This window comes from Emydura macquarii, unplaced genomic scaffold, assembly GCF_026122565.2.
Source record: "Emydura macquarii macquarii isolate MOO-44397 ecotype Brisbane River unplaced genomic scaffold, CSIRO-AGI_Emac_v2 contig_3128, whole genome shotgun sequence".
Classification (NCBI taxonomy): Eukaryota; Metazoa; Chordata; order Testudines; family Chelidae; genus Emydura; species Emydura macquarii.
Window position 1 is genome coordinate 6233105 of NW_027133265.1, and position 13620 is coordinate 6246724.

A 13620-nucleotide genomic window follows, 5' to 3' on the forward strand; every position below is an offset into this window, starting at 1 on the left:
CTCCGCTTGGACCCCTAGGTTAAAAGCTACCCATTTCAATAAGTCCTGGTAAGCCTTATGGTTAGCCACAGATGGGGAGGTCCTGGGTGCCACTGTGGCCTCATTCAGAGAGGAGGAAGAGAAGGCTAATATTGGACAGGCAGTCTCAGTTGGTTCCTCAGCACCCACAGGAACATGCAGGACTTCCCTCTGGGGCTTTGTGCTGGTAGGAGGGAACCCCCAGGATTCCAAAAGGGCCACTGAATGGTGGGTGGGCCCCATGGAACGATGGCCAGGTGCCTGTGGGTACCAAAGAACTCTGTGCTGAGATGTGACAAGAGCGGCCTGGAGAGCAGTGGGGTCTGCTGCATCAGCGGGGGAAATATGATTCCACTCCTGAGTCTGATGAGAAGCTGCATTGCGGAGGCAGGGCGGTGCCGTACCACTCGGTACTGGAGAGGTTGCCAAGATCTTACATATGTCAATGAGGGTTTCCCCTCAGAAAGCTGTCGCAGTACCAGGCAAGGAGCTAGCGATGATGCTCTTCCACTTGGGGGCACCATCGGTGCCAGGGCCTGACCCTCCCTGGAACTCTGTATCAACAGGGTTAGACGGTCCCTTGCCACAGCAAAGGCTTCAGGAGTTGACAGTACCACAAACTGGCTGGTGCATTGACCCTAAGAAGGCATCATAAGATGCTGCGGTGCCATGAGTGCAGGCACCTGACAATGAGGAGCTGAGATGAAGACCAGCATGGCACGGGTCTCACTGTCTCCATCTCCCTTGTCCTTCGGTATCAGAGATCTGCTCTTTTCCTGGTGCTTGTAGTGTTTCTTCTTGGTCACTGGGGAAGATGATCGGTGCCAAGAGACTAGGTAAATGGAAGAGCGCTCTGCACCAAGGCCAAAGTACTGTGTTGAGTCCGAGCGCAGCTCCGAGGCTGGTCTTAGGGCCACCTCCATAAGGAGGACCTTCAATCGAACAGCTCAGTCCTTCTAGGTCCGGGGTCTGAAGTCATTGCAAATTTGGCAGCTGTCTTTCCTATGAACTTCCCCTAAGCACTTGAGGCAGCTCACGTGCAGATCACTCAAAGGCATAGACTTACTGCATGAGGCACAAGGCTTGAACTCCGGTGACCAAGGCATGATTCAGCACCAGGACGGTGGACAACCCCACTATCTAAGAGCGGAGAAGCCCAAAATATCTAGAACTACTAAAAAAAACTACACTATGATAACTATTTCCACTAAGACTGACAGAAAGACCACGAAGAGAAGGAACTGCCTAGGCAATGAGGGTTCCAGCAACTGTCACAGGCGGTAAGGAACTGAAAGGGAGTAGAGTTGGCAGGCCCTTTTATACAGGTGCTATGAAAGTGTGACACCACAGGGCAGTAGAGTCAACCCAAAGGATGCCACTAAGAAAAAATTCTGGTAACTGTGTTCGGGTGCACATCACCTACAATGGAATGGACATGTGTAAGCACTCAAAGGAGGACAGTTATAAAGAGTAATCATACCTCCTCCCTCTCAGCCTTTGTTTTGCTAGGCTAAACAAGTCAAGCTCTTCCAGTCTCACCCCTGTAAAATAGGCCCTCCATTCCCTCGATCATCCTAACAGCATTTCTTTGCCTTTGTTCCACTGAATTCATCGTTTTTGATCCCACAGCCTTGTCCTATTCTACCCTCGTGGTGCTCCTAGGACGTACCTCTCAAGTGTCCCACATTGTGCATGACATCCCACATCTGGCCCTGATATTTAAGGTTGTCCTGTGGAAAACTGGTGAGAAGGCAGCATGAATCCCCTCCCGTCATTCCACACCCTTCCCTGTCAGACAGGGCAGCCATGACAGGAGGTGCCAACCCATCTCAAGTCATTAGTTGTCAGGTACCATCTTTGAATCAAGACAAAAGAGAGCGGGAAAAGAGGCACTGATGGCCCCTGGGAGTGTGAGGAGGGAGGGGCCAGTTCTCACCTGAAAGGAGGGTACAGATGGACAAAGAGTGAGACAGAGATTAGAACAGGGGATAGAAACAGGACAAAGGGAGGGCGAGAGAAGGGAATGAAGGACAGAGGATGAAAATTCTCGCCTCGTGATCTGCTTTGAGCATTATTTCAGTTGCAAACTGTGTTTCTCTGTGTAGGCCAAGCATAATCTGAATAGTTGACTAAGAATTGGGAATCTCATGCATGTTTGTACTTAAAAAAAAAAAAAAAAACCAACACCATGTTCAGTAAAATATCTGATGTCCTTCATTTCAAGGTGTGTTATCCCTTACTGCCCCTCCTTTCAGAGTCCAGGTGTTGAGAAGCATACCCTAGCAGGAGGCTCTGCCTTGCAAGACAGCTGTATGGGGTTTTTAGGTTAAATTCCAATAGGGGTTTTTAGAGACATAACTAAGATTGCCTCTCTGAGCAGAGCATAACAGGTGCAGCTGAACTCTGAAGAAGCAGAAAATTGCAAAGAAGTTAAATACAGGGGGTACATCACATTGTAGGAAAGCCTTCAAACAATCTAGGGACAATGTTAATGTACTCTAAAAGGAACTCCCTTATCCCTCTTCTACCTCAAGAAGTATGTTGTGACATATGGCTTTGAGGATACAAACTGGGAAATTCTCTGTACAAGCCTCTCTCTCTCTCTCTCTCCTGCCCACAAAGATTCACTACTTATTTGCCAAATAAAATTCTTGATAAATTGGTGAAGAGAGTGGGATTTATTAGACTGGTCACTTAATTTCAGTTGCAGCAACAGAATTTTTCATGGGATTATGACAGAGCATATCCCCACTGAGAACTTCTAACTGACCTGTCTCCTAAAGAAAAACAAAGGAAACAAGTGTGTACCTAACGCTGCACTGAGACGGTGTGAAAGAACACAAACTTTTTTTAGTATCTGAAGGATTTTAAAAAAAAATACATTTTGTACCAGAAACATTTTTAAAACATTTTTGCTCAAATAAAGAGTAATCTTTAAAATATAATAGAATTACATGGGTTATGGAAATATCTGTATTGTAAAATAAATGCTTAACATACTTTCACATTCCATGCGTGTGAACAGCTCCTTCAGTTCAACTTCCTTTTCCTGCGATTTTACTCCACATACAAAAACTTTGGATGTGCTCTGATATGACAATACTGACATGTGGGCAGCAGTCAGCCGTGAACCCATATGAGCTACTATGATGTCATCATCCATGTTCAATAACGCCTTCACAGAATGTACAGCAAGGCTGCGAGACTTATCCTAAACGATGATACAAGATGCCAGTTAAATAATTCACTACAACTAACTAATAATTGGTAGATTTAAATAGATAAATTTTAGCTTCAGATTAATTTTGTTCATTTGGTTTCTCCAAGTACTGTACTCTTTTTCCAACTAGACAAGTGAGTTCAGGTCCTCTTGTCAACAAGTGGGGGGAAAATCCTTATTAGGAAGTCTGGGTGGTTTAGATTTCAGCACTAAAATACAAACCTCACTGATTCTAAATTATTAAATTAAAAAAATTATAGGTTATCGTTCCAAGTCCAACACACAAAAGGTGAGCTGTCAGTGGGCACAGAAGACCAGGAGAAACAGATAGGTATGTCTGTCATCTCTGGCAAGTGGGAACTCAAGCATTTCAAATGCCTGAAGGCAGTATCCTCACAGGCTGCTACATCAAGTCTACCATGACAAAGAAAAAGCAAGGATGCTCACATGGCTGTCTTACACAGTACTGGAGGGGAACTAATAGTTCTCACAGTCAAATGGTAGAGCTACGGAGTGAGCCTTGATTGAAAGGGAACAAGCTCTTGGCAACATAAGCTTTCTCGGTACAGATTTGAACCCAAAGAGACTGAAAAGCCTCATGAGACCTCCAAAAAGAACAAATGGATTATCTCAAAATTACAGGTTGGTGGGGCAAGATGTACACGCTCAGCAAAGATCTTTGGAACCTCATTTTCAGATGACTGTGGGAAATAATACTGTTCAGCCAATACGTCTCTTTATCAATGACGTAGTATGACATTAGAATCCTCTTTCAACCTCAATTAGTCCAGCATCCACTAAGCTTCCCCTTTCATGGGTGAATCTTCACATCACTATGGTATACCAATGACCTAGTACACACAAAGCTGGAGCGAAGACAGGTAGAGCACAGGTGACAAGTCTAGTGCTGAATTTGACCATTACAAACAGTTTTTTAAAACATATACAGTGGCTTTGCAGGAAGTGAAGAAGAGTTTCATCGCCTTCACCATTAGTACCTGCAAAATTCTAAGGAGCAGATCTGTTCTGGATATTGAATAACTTGGTTAATCTATATCATACCCATAACAGAGATGAGTTTTTCCCAGTAGGAGTTACTTTGCTGATAAAATCACTTCGATTAGGATGATGCTATTTTGACACTGCTGTAGGAGACCACGTGACAGGGGACTCAGACTGCTACTAGAGTTGAACGTCAGTGTCTCCTTCAGAAAGGGCAAGATGCCAGTTTCTCTTAAAGAAAGAATGTTAGATCATTGTTCAAGAAGTTATTCACCTTGCACAGGAATGATCATTCTTCAAGATGTATATCCCTATGGGTGCTCTATGATAGTGTCCCTATGGGTGCTCCATGGTAGGTGTACTTGCATCTCTGCGCTGCTGATCGGAGAATTTTGGTAGTACTATCCATTAGGCCGATGCATGTACTGTCCCCCCCCATGCTGTGCCACAAGGCTAGCCAGCATGCATGGGCTATCCCTCCTCATTTCTTTCTCTACCGCAGAGTCATACACAAGTAGAGGGGAGGAGAGTGGATTGTGGCGCAATCATAGGGACACACATCTCAAAGAACCATTGTTGCTACACATGGTAAGTAATTTTTTTTTCTTTGTGCTCCTACGAGTGATCCATGATTGGTGACTCCCAAGCAGTATCTGTACTGGTGGGTTGGGACTTCAGAATCTGGTCAGTTACAGATGAGAACACTGTAGAGCCAAAGATGGCATTGGAGGCGGAATCTCCAGTAATCGCATAATGTTCTGCGAAGGTATGGACAGACACCCATGTTGCCGCTCTGCAGATCTCTGATATAGGGACGTTCTTGAAGAAGGCGATGGACGAGGAGATCGACCTTGTGGAGTGAGCACAAACCAAGTCTGGAGTGATCATATTGCGAATTTGGTAACATTGCCTAATGCAGTTCAAGACCTACTTAGAGAGCCTTTGGGCTGATATTTCTGAGCCCTTGCATCTGTCTGCTATGGAAAGGAAAAGTCTAGGTTTCCTGAAAGCCCTTGTGCTATCTAAGTAGAAGGCCAGGGCTCTCTGACATCCAGGGTATGCAATATGGCCTTCCTGTCTTGGTGAGGCTTGGGGTAGAAACTTGGGAGGTGAATCAGTTGATTCATGTGAAATGGACAGGTTACCTTAGGGTTAAATTTTGGATGGGGTCTAAGTGTAACCTTGTCTGGGAAGAACACTGTGTAGGGGGATGCGCCATCAAGGCTGTTATTTCCCCTATTCTCCTCGCTGAGGTAATCGCTATTAGGAAGACTGTCTTCACAGATAGGTGCATCAGTGAACTGTTGGCCATTTGTTTGAATAGCGGACTCATCAACCCTTTCAGCATCAGGTTTAGATCCCACACGCGGGTAGGATGTTGAGGTTGTGGGAAAAGGTTTACTATACCCTTGAGGAACCTCTTAGTGATTGGGTGTGACAGCCCCATGTATCTCTCAATAGATTGGAGGAAAGCTATTATGACTACTAGGTGGACCCTGAGGGAGCTCAGAGATAGGCCCAATTTCTTCAGTCAGTGCTTAGTCTGGGATATCTAGGAGAGTTGGTGTTGTTGGGTCAATTTGTTGGGCAGAACACCAAGCCTGAAACCTGGATCATTTCTGCAGATAAGTGCAATGAATTGAGGACTTCCTACTGTGTAATAGCACCTCTTGTACCTCTCTTAAACAGGAGCATTCTAAGTGCTAGAACCAAGCAGGAGCCGTGCCTTGAGGTAGAGAATCCCCAAATTGGGATGTATGGTGTGTCCCTTGTCCTGTGAGAGGGGGTATGAGAAGTGTCCCTGAAGAGGAGTGGGAAAGAATGTTGTGGAGGTGGTAGGGGGGTGAAATGGATGGAGTACACAGTTCAAAATATCTCTAGGACCTATCAGTCTGATGTTATGCTCTCCCAGGCACTGCAGAATGTTGCTAATCGGTGACCAAATGGGTATGAAGCGTTGGTTGACTGTATAAATGGAAGGGAGCGGTCTAGAGGCTCCTCAATCTGTCTGTTGGTGTTTGGATGAAGAAGGCTGGGACGATGAAGATTGTGAGCCTGCTGTTTTGCATTTGGGAAATTTCTTTTTTCCTTTGCACATGATAGTGTCATTGGGGCTGGTATTGTGATGTATATCGTCTATATTGAGATTGGGCACAAAATCACTGTTTTTGTCCTGGTGTGTAGATACCCAACAACTAGAGTGTAACCCTGGAATCCTTCAAGGTATGAAGGGAGGCATCAGGCTTTTTCTGTGAAAAGCCTGATGCCCTCGAAGGGGCGGTCCTTTCACAGTAGATTGCACCTCTTTCGGGAAACCTGAGTGGTGAATCCATGAAACTCGTCACATCATCACCGCTGTAGAGATGGACCCTGCTGCTGTGTCAGCGGCATTGAGAGCAGACTGAAGCAATGTTTTTGTTATTACCTGCCCCTCTTGTACAATTACTTTAAATTGGTCCTGATGTGACTCTGGTACCTGTTCAATAAAGTCAGTCAACTTTGAGTAGTTGATAAAAATGTATTTCGCCGTGAGGGCCTGGTAGTTGGTGATGCAAAATGGGAGGTTGACTGAGGAGTACACCTTCCTGCCAAAAAGGTCCAGGTGTTTCCAAACTTGGTTGTATGGAATAGTCCTCTACTGATTTTGCCGGCCGCGGGAGTTGATGGCATACACCACGATGGAATTGGGTAGAAGAAGAAGATTCCTTTGTGGGGTCATAGTACTTCTTGCCAGCTCACTTACATGTTGGTGCTACAGACACCAGGGTTTGTCAAACTGTTCTTGCTGGCTCCAAGAGAGCCCCACTGATTGGGAGGGCAATCTTGGATGAGGAGTGGAGGGTGTCCAGGAACTGATGGTAGATATCCTCAACTTCCTCCAGTGGTATCTTGGAGGTGCCAGCTACCCTCTTTGCCAGCTCCTGAAAGAAGCAAACGTTATCTGCCAGAGATGGTGTAGGCATGACAGCTTCTTCAGGAAGAGGAGGAGGGTATGGTCCTCAGGGTTACCTCTTCCTCAGCACTACCCTCCTGTTCCTCGGGACTGTCCTGAGGAGGCTCAGAGGTTCTTGAGGCCGTAACTGAAGGGGTGTGTCTTGAGGTCTCAGGTGAGGCTCGGCGCTCAAGAGACCTGTGGGCGATATGTTGCCCATGGGTCACAGCAGAACCATTGGGGTGGAAGTGGCATAAGGCCCGGTGATGGTGCCCATGAAAGGGTATACTTTGATGGTGGCGGAGCCATCTGCGGGTACAGGCCTTGTTGGTACTGTGTACTATACGGAGCCTGGGAGGAGTACCATGAAGTCACTTCCACTTGCTCACTGTCTGAACTCCCATTAAGAAGAGGGGGAGCATGGCATGTCAGCGACAAGAACTCCCATGCCGAGCAGGGACTCAAGTATGAATGTTCTGGTACTGAGAAGTGGGATCCCAGTGCATTAAGTATGCGGAGATTGCCACAGTGGTGCAATTCCATCAGTATCGACCACCCCAATGTCAGCGCTGGTGCCGGGCGGGGATGGGGATCTTGTCCGTGCCAAATGCTCCGGTGCCCAGTGAGGCGTCGATGATGGTACTAATAATGATTCGTATACCAGGAGTGCCTTTTTACTGGAATGCTTGCTCCTGTTTCTGGGTGCTGATGACTCTGTGCCCAGGCCTTTCAGGTTCATGGGCAAGTTATCAGTGCCGACTGCTGGTGGTCTCTGTGAGCCATGAGTACCGAACTATAAAGGTCTCTGTGCCAGCAGTGTCAAAGCTATGAGCAAATTGTAGATTGCTTATGACTATCTTGGGACTCACTTTGAGTACTTCCCACAGAGGTTACACTTTTGCTGGATGTAACCCTCCGCAAGGCAGCGAATGCATTTAGAGAGCTTGTCTGAAATTCGAATTGCCTCCTTGCAATTGAGGCACTTCTTGAAGCCCAGTGAACCAGGCATACCCTGCTGGAAGGAGAAGGATCCCTGGTGGGGAAAAGAAATAAAAGTTTGGGGTGGGGGTGGGGAGGATTTTCTTGGGGTAAAACAACAAAGATGGTAAGGAATAACTATAACTATATTATGAGCAGGCTAACTAATGGTACAAAGCGGTTACAGTGATCCCAATGGATAGTGAGTAGCTCTGTCTCTAGCTGGGGTGATTAAGAATGAATGGAGGAGGGCTAGCCCACATGCACTGGCTAGTCTTGTGGCACAAAATGGAGGGACAACACATGCATGGACTCAACAGACACTACCACCAAATATCTCCAATCAGCAGCGCAGGAATGCAAGCTTGCCACAGGCACCCAAAGGGACACTACTCGAAGAATAGGTGATGCTGATAAACTGATTATTACTCTGTCTTGAATTGGTTTTTTTGAAGATCAATAAGGTTGTGGTGAGGCAACATCAGCAAAATGGATTCTTCAGCTCTCCTTCATGGAAGTCAATTTGGCTTCAGGCCAGGGCATAGTACATAGAAAGCACTGGTTATATTGTTGATGAACTCCATCTGGTGTTGAGTAAAGATCCGGAATCTTCTCAGATGACTTCAAAATGATCATCAGGTGTTATTCATGCATTTTCCTTAGAGATAAATGGAGTTGCTTTTATAGCTCTACTACTCACTTTCTGAGAGATCCTTAGTAGTAGTATTGGGCAGTTGTTCATCTGCTCTAAAGGCTTTCATATACAATCGTATTCTGTGGTTGTCTTTTTCAACACGCATATGAGGCCCTTACAAGTGTGGGGCCAAGATTTTCAAAAGTGACTAATGAGCACTGTCTGAAAATCAGGCCCTTTGAAGGTTCTCAAGTTGTGCATTCACTTTTGAAAATCTTGACTATATGTCATGGTATTTTCAGTAATAAGGCCTTTATTAGACCTTAGTAATTAGGTGCTGTGAAGAGCAAGGAAAGGGTCTCCCACCTTCATCTGGTCATGAGGACTTTATAAAGTGTTTATTGCTATTCCAAACAAAAAAAGCTGATTTAGGGAAGGAACAGGATACCAGCAGAGCTGGTGTATAGGGACCTCACACCACTTGTGTACTATGGTAGGGAGCCCTGCACCAGCTTTGAAAAGGCTGGCATCAAAATGATGCTGGGCGGGGGCGGGGGGAGGGACGGACGACGACACTGGAGTTTCTGAAACTTCAGTGGCCAGGAACCCAACTGCAGGAGAGATGTTGTAAATATTAAGATGCCATTATTTATCAATAAGGATATGATTCTGTCAGAGGTCACAGATTCTGAGACTTTCTGGGACTCCCGGGACTTCTTTTGGGGAAGGGCTGGAACAGCTGTCAGCCCAGGGACTGCCAGAGCAGTGGCTGCTAGAATAGCTGACCGCCCACCAGCTGGCCCCCTCCCCCTGCACAGCTGATAGGCGGCCAGCTCCCCACCCAACCACAGATTGGCAGCCAGTCCCCCACACACACAGCTGATCGACAGCCAGCCCCCCAGGGCCACCAAAGCAGAGGCCCCAGCCTCCTGGAGCAGTGGACTGGGTTGGTCAGCCCCCTGGGGCTGGAGCAGTTGCAAGCCCCAGCAGTGCTGTTTGTCCCCCTTCCTCCCAACGTATTTTTAGTAGAAGTCATGGACAGGTTGCAGGCTTCCATCAATTTTTGTTTATTGCCCGTGACTTGTCCTTGACTTTTACTATAAATACCTGTCACAGAATCTTAACCTTATTTATCAACTAGAGAAAAAGCTTTCAAAAGCAACTAAGTGACATAGGAGCTTAAATCCCATTTTCAAAGACAATTGCTCCTATGTCTCATTTAGAAATGGGACTTAGATGCTTTTGGAAATTTTACCCATAGTCTCTATAAAAAAAGTTGTAAAATAAAAAAATCTCAATTCAGACATCATGCTGATTGCATTGCAGCCATCACTTAGAAGCATTAACATTTTCAACTGCAAAATATGACTCAATCACTAGATTCATCACTATAAAAATATTATCTGTCATATCTAGTGTAACCCTTCTGCCAAGTGAAGTCAGCAGCAACAAGGCCAGGTTCAATACTTAGGGGTTCCTCTTAACAATACAAAACATAACCGGCTTGAGCTCCCACCCACTAATCTGGGAAAACTTACCACCATCCTTGGGCACCTCTAAGAGGCAATACTTCCCCACTCACAAACACTGAGTCAGTGTATGACAAAAGAGAACTTTTAATAAAAAGGGAAAGGGAACCAAGCATTAGTTTGAGAAACCACCACAAACATGTTCAAAAGCATGCAACCACAAGCAAAAACCTGACCCCACAGTGTGTTAGGCAGTGTCCTTTGCCTCAGTTTCCCACCATGCAGTGGGAAAGTCTGACAAACAAATTTCCCTTTAACACAGCACTCCTCTCTCCCTCTGCTGCACCCTACTCACAATTGGCTGTCTTTGGTTAGTGAAGACCCAGCCTTCAGAGGTTTTTTCAGAAAGGAAGCGGAGGGGGACATTGATCAATATCTCTGTGGTCGCTTTGCACCTCTGCAGTTGGCTGCCACTGCCTCCACTGTTTTTCTCTGTTGCTGCTGGTCATGTGCTGCCACTGCTTTTCTCTGTTGCGCTAGCTGCATGCTACCACTGTTGGACATTCAATGCCACTTCTGCGATGGCATATTCTGAGGCTCCACCACTTAACCCAGGCCTTTAGTGATTTCACTGGGTAACGGGGAACCTCTCTGCCAGGACAGCCTCTGCATTGTCTTTCCTTTCATCACTGTCCCTACAGTTGGGCATAGGGCCTAGACTTTCCTCACAGGGATTCAGCTCTAGTGATCACTGAATAGAAGCAATGACCCTCAATTGAGTCTAATTAGCTCTGTCTTTAAACACAGGAAGGGAAAGGTCAAACGCTATCTAAGACTCTCTGGGCAGAGCCCACACCACCAAGTAGGACCACCTGTCCCCACCCCCATCTCTTTCACTGGGATTTGGCATCCCTACTCCCTTCTCAACAAGTAAGGGTTAGTTAAGGGTGACCCCCTCCATGAGAGCAAGCTATGTACAGTTTTGTTGCTCTTTACTCACACAATAAGGATAACAACATTTCATTGCCTCTGCACTCAATAGCAAAACCCGAAATCTGCCAAAAGTAATCATTTTGGTAAAGCAGCTCCATCATGCTGCGTACCTAGGCAGAGTAGGCACACCTATGCAAACAGTATGTTCCTGAAGTCTTTTCCCCCAGATCAGTAGATGTCAGGGGAGAAATCTCTCAGACCCTGCTTACACACTAGAAAGTTTGGAGAGAGTGCTAGTGCCTAGTTACTTTGTTTAGTCATAAAATGTCTGAACAGACTGTAATGCACAGAATTATCTCATTTTGCAGATCATATTAGAAGACGTACTCAGCTCACCTGTAAGATGAGTTTGTAACCTGTGAAAAGTTCCAAATTAAGTATTTCTTCTTTAAGAGAGGCAGGAAAAACCAGTACATCATGGCAGTGTTTGTCCTGACAATAAGTATAACCTTCAAAATCTGACACAGATTCAACTTTTGTGAATCCCTCTTTTTTCAACTCTCTGTAAATGTCTTCAAGGCTGTTAACATATAATATGCATAACTCATAGTAATCTTGGCCACCGAACATACAATGTTAATAACTAAAAATTCACTTGGAAAAATATGGATTTCTGCCATAAAAAGTATCATAAAAAACAGAACACTGAGGAGGTAGGATTTGACGTGTCACACCAAATGTACTGCTGGTGTAAACAGGTGCATTTCAATTAACTTCAATGGAGTTGCATTCATTTATATCACCAGTGAATTTGTTGCTTGGTGTCTGAATCACCTTCTTGTGGAAAGGTAATGCATGAATGAACTTTAGGCCATTCGTCATTCATAATATCCAGGTACAGTCGTACAGGTTAAGTGTCATGCACAAAAAGCTCCCATTCATTTTAATCTATTATCTATATAGTGCCATAAATGTACACAGTACATTGTAAACAAAGGGCCAAACACGGCAACCTTTAGTCAGGTCAACTAACAAGTATTAACCGGAGTACAAGTTGCAAAATCATGTCCAAAGACAGACACGTTCTCTGCCCCGAGGTTCTCAGTCTAAAATAGACAAGACACAGAACAGTTTAGGTAAGGAAGGTTAAAAGATATTAATGGTAAGGAAAATAAGATGTGACAATGATGCCAAGTTATCCATACTATCAGTTCTTTTAGTACTGTAATAAATACTAAAACTAGTGTAATTTACTGATATATATAATATATATACACATATATAAAAAGAAGCATTTAAAGGGACACTGTCAACTAGAAAAAACTTAATTTTTTTTAATGAATTAAAAGTGGTTTTAGGTATTATATTTCCCTCCCAAAGCCCTCTATCAATTCTTGCAGTTTTAAAGTAACATTTCTGGTTTTAATTTTTTTCTCCACTTTGTTGCTATGTTCAAGATCCACACAAAGAAATTGGGTAAACTGACTATGTAGGGGTAACAGTGTGGGTGACTAACTACCCACAAAGGGTATTCTACACTGCAGCTGGGAGCATGCTTCTGAGCACAAGCAGACAGACATGCTAGCTCTGCTGCTCAAGCTAGCACACTAAAAACAGCAGTGTAATCAGGGTACCACAAGCAGCAGCTTGGGCTAGCCACCTGAGTAAAAACCAACCTGCAACCCCTGGGTACATATTCAGGCACCTACCCTGAGCCTAAAAGCTCATTTTTAGAACACTAGCTCTAGCAGAGCTAGCAGATCCTACTATCTGCACTGGAATGCACACTTCCAGCACACTTGCAGACACACTCAATGTGTTGTCAAATGGACCAAGTAAACTGGGAGAGAAAAAAATAGAAAAGCTGTTATTTTTCTCTAGCCTCTTGTCAGTTACAGTAACCTTAAGTGTTACCTGTATCACTAGTAGGTTAAAAAAATGGCAGATGGAAGGGTGATGTTTAGGTTAATTGGGTCCTATTAAATAAACATTTATTAAAAGAAACCCATGCCTTATTAGATAATTCTGTACTTTTATGCAAAATTTTAAAACAAATTCATAGAAGGGCAATATACAATTTAACATGTATATTTCTAAAATGAACATATGAAATGATAATTTGACAGATATTACCTGAGTTTAAATGCATTTATCCAAGCATATAAAGGTAAAGCAGAAGCCCTTTGTTCCTGTTTCCGTATAGTTTCTGGTAAAATATGTTCAATTGACAGAGCATCATGTTTGATTCGACATCTTGCTAGAGCAGCAGCCAATTTGGTCTTAAAACTACAAGTATAAAACGATAAATAAGAAGAAGATTTTAGCTCATGATATAATATTTATATTGCAGTCATGCCCAGAGGCCACAGTCATGAGTGTGGTCCCATTTTGGTAGGCACTGTATAAACACGTAGTATGAGACAGTCCCTGCCCC

General features: G+C 44.5%; 1 protein-coding gene across 4 annotated transcripts in view; it reads right to left on the reverse strand.

Annotated features, from left to right (window-relative positions):
- NSUN7 (NOP2/Sun RNA methyltransferase family member 7) overlaps nt 1-13620 on the reverse strand; it is a 56633-nt gene that overhangs the window by 22521 nt on the left and 20492 nt on the right. For all 4 annotated transcript variants that reach the window (XM_067531231.1, XM_067531232.1, XM_067531233.1 and 1 more), the window contains 3 exons: nt 13320-13472; nt 11583-11766; nt 3019-3229 (listed from right to left, as the gene is read on the reverse strand). In XM_067531231.1, coding sequence (XP_067387332.1) covers nt 3019-3229; nt 11583-11766; nt 13320-13472 — 548 coding nt within the window. The remainder of the gene's footprint in view (nt 1-3018; nt 3230-11582; nt 11767-13319; nt 13473-13620) is intronic.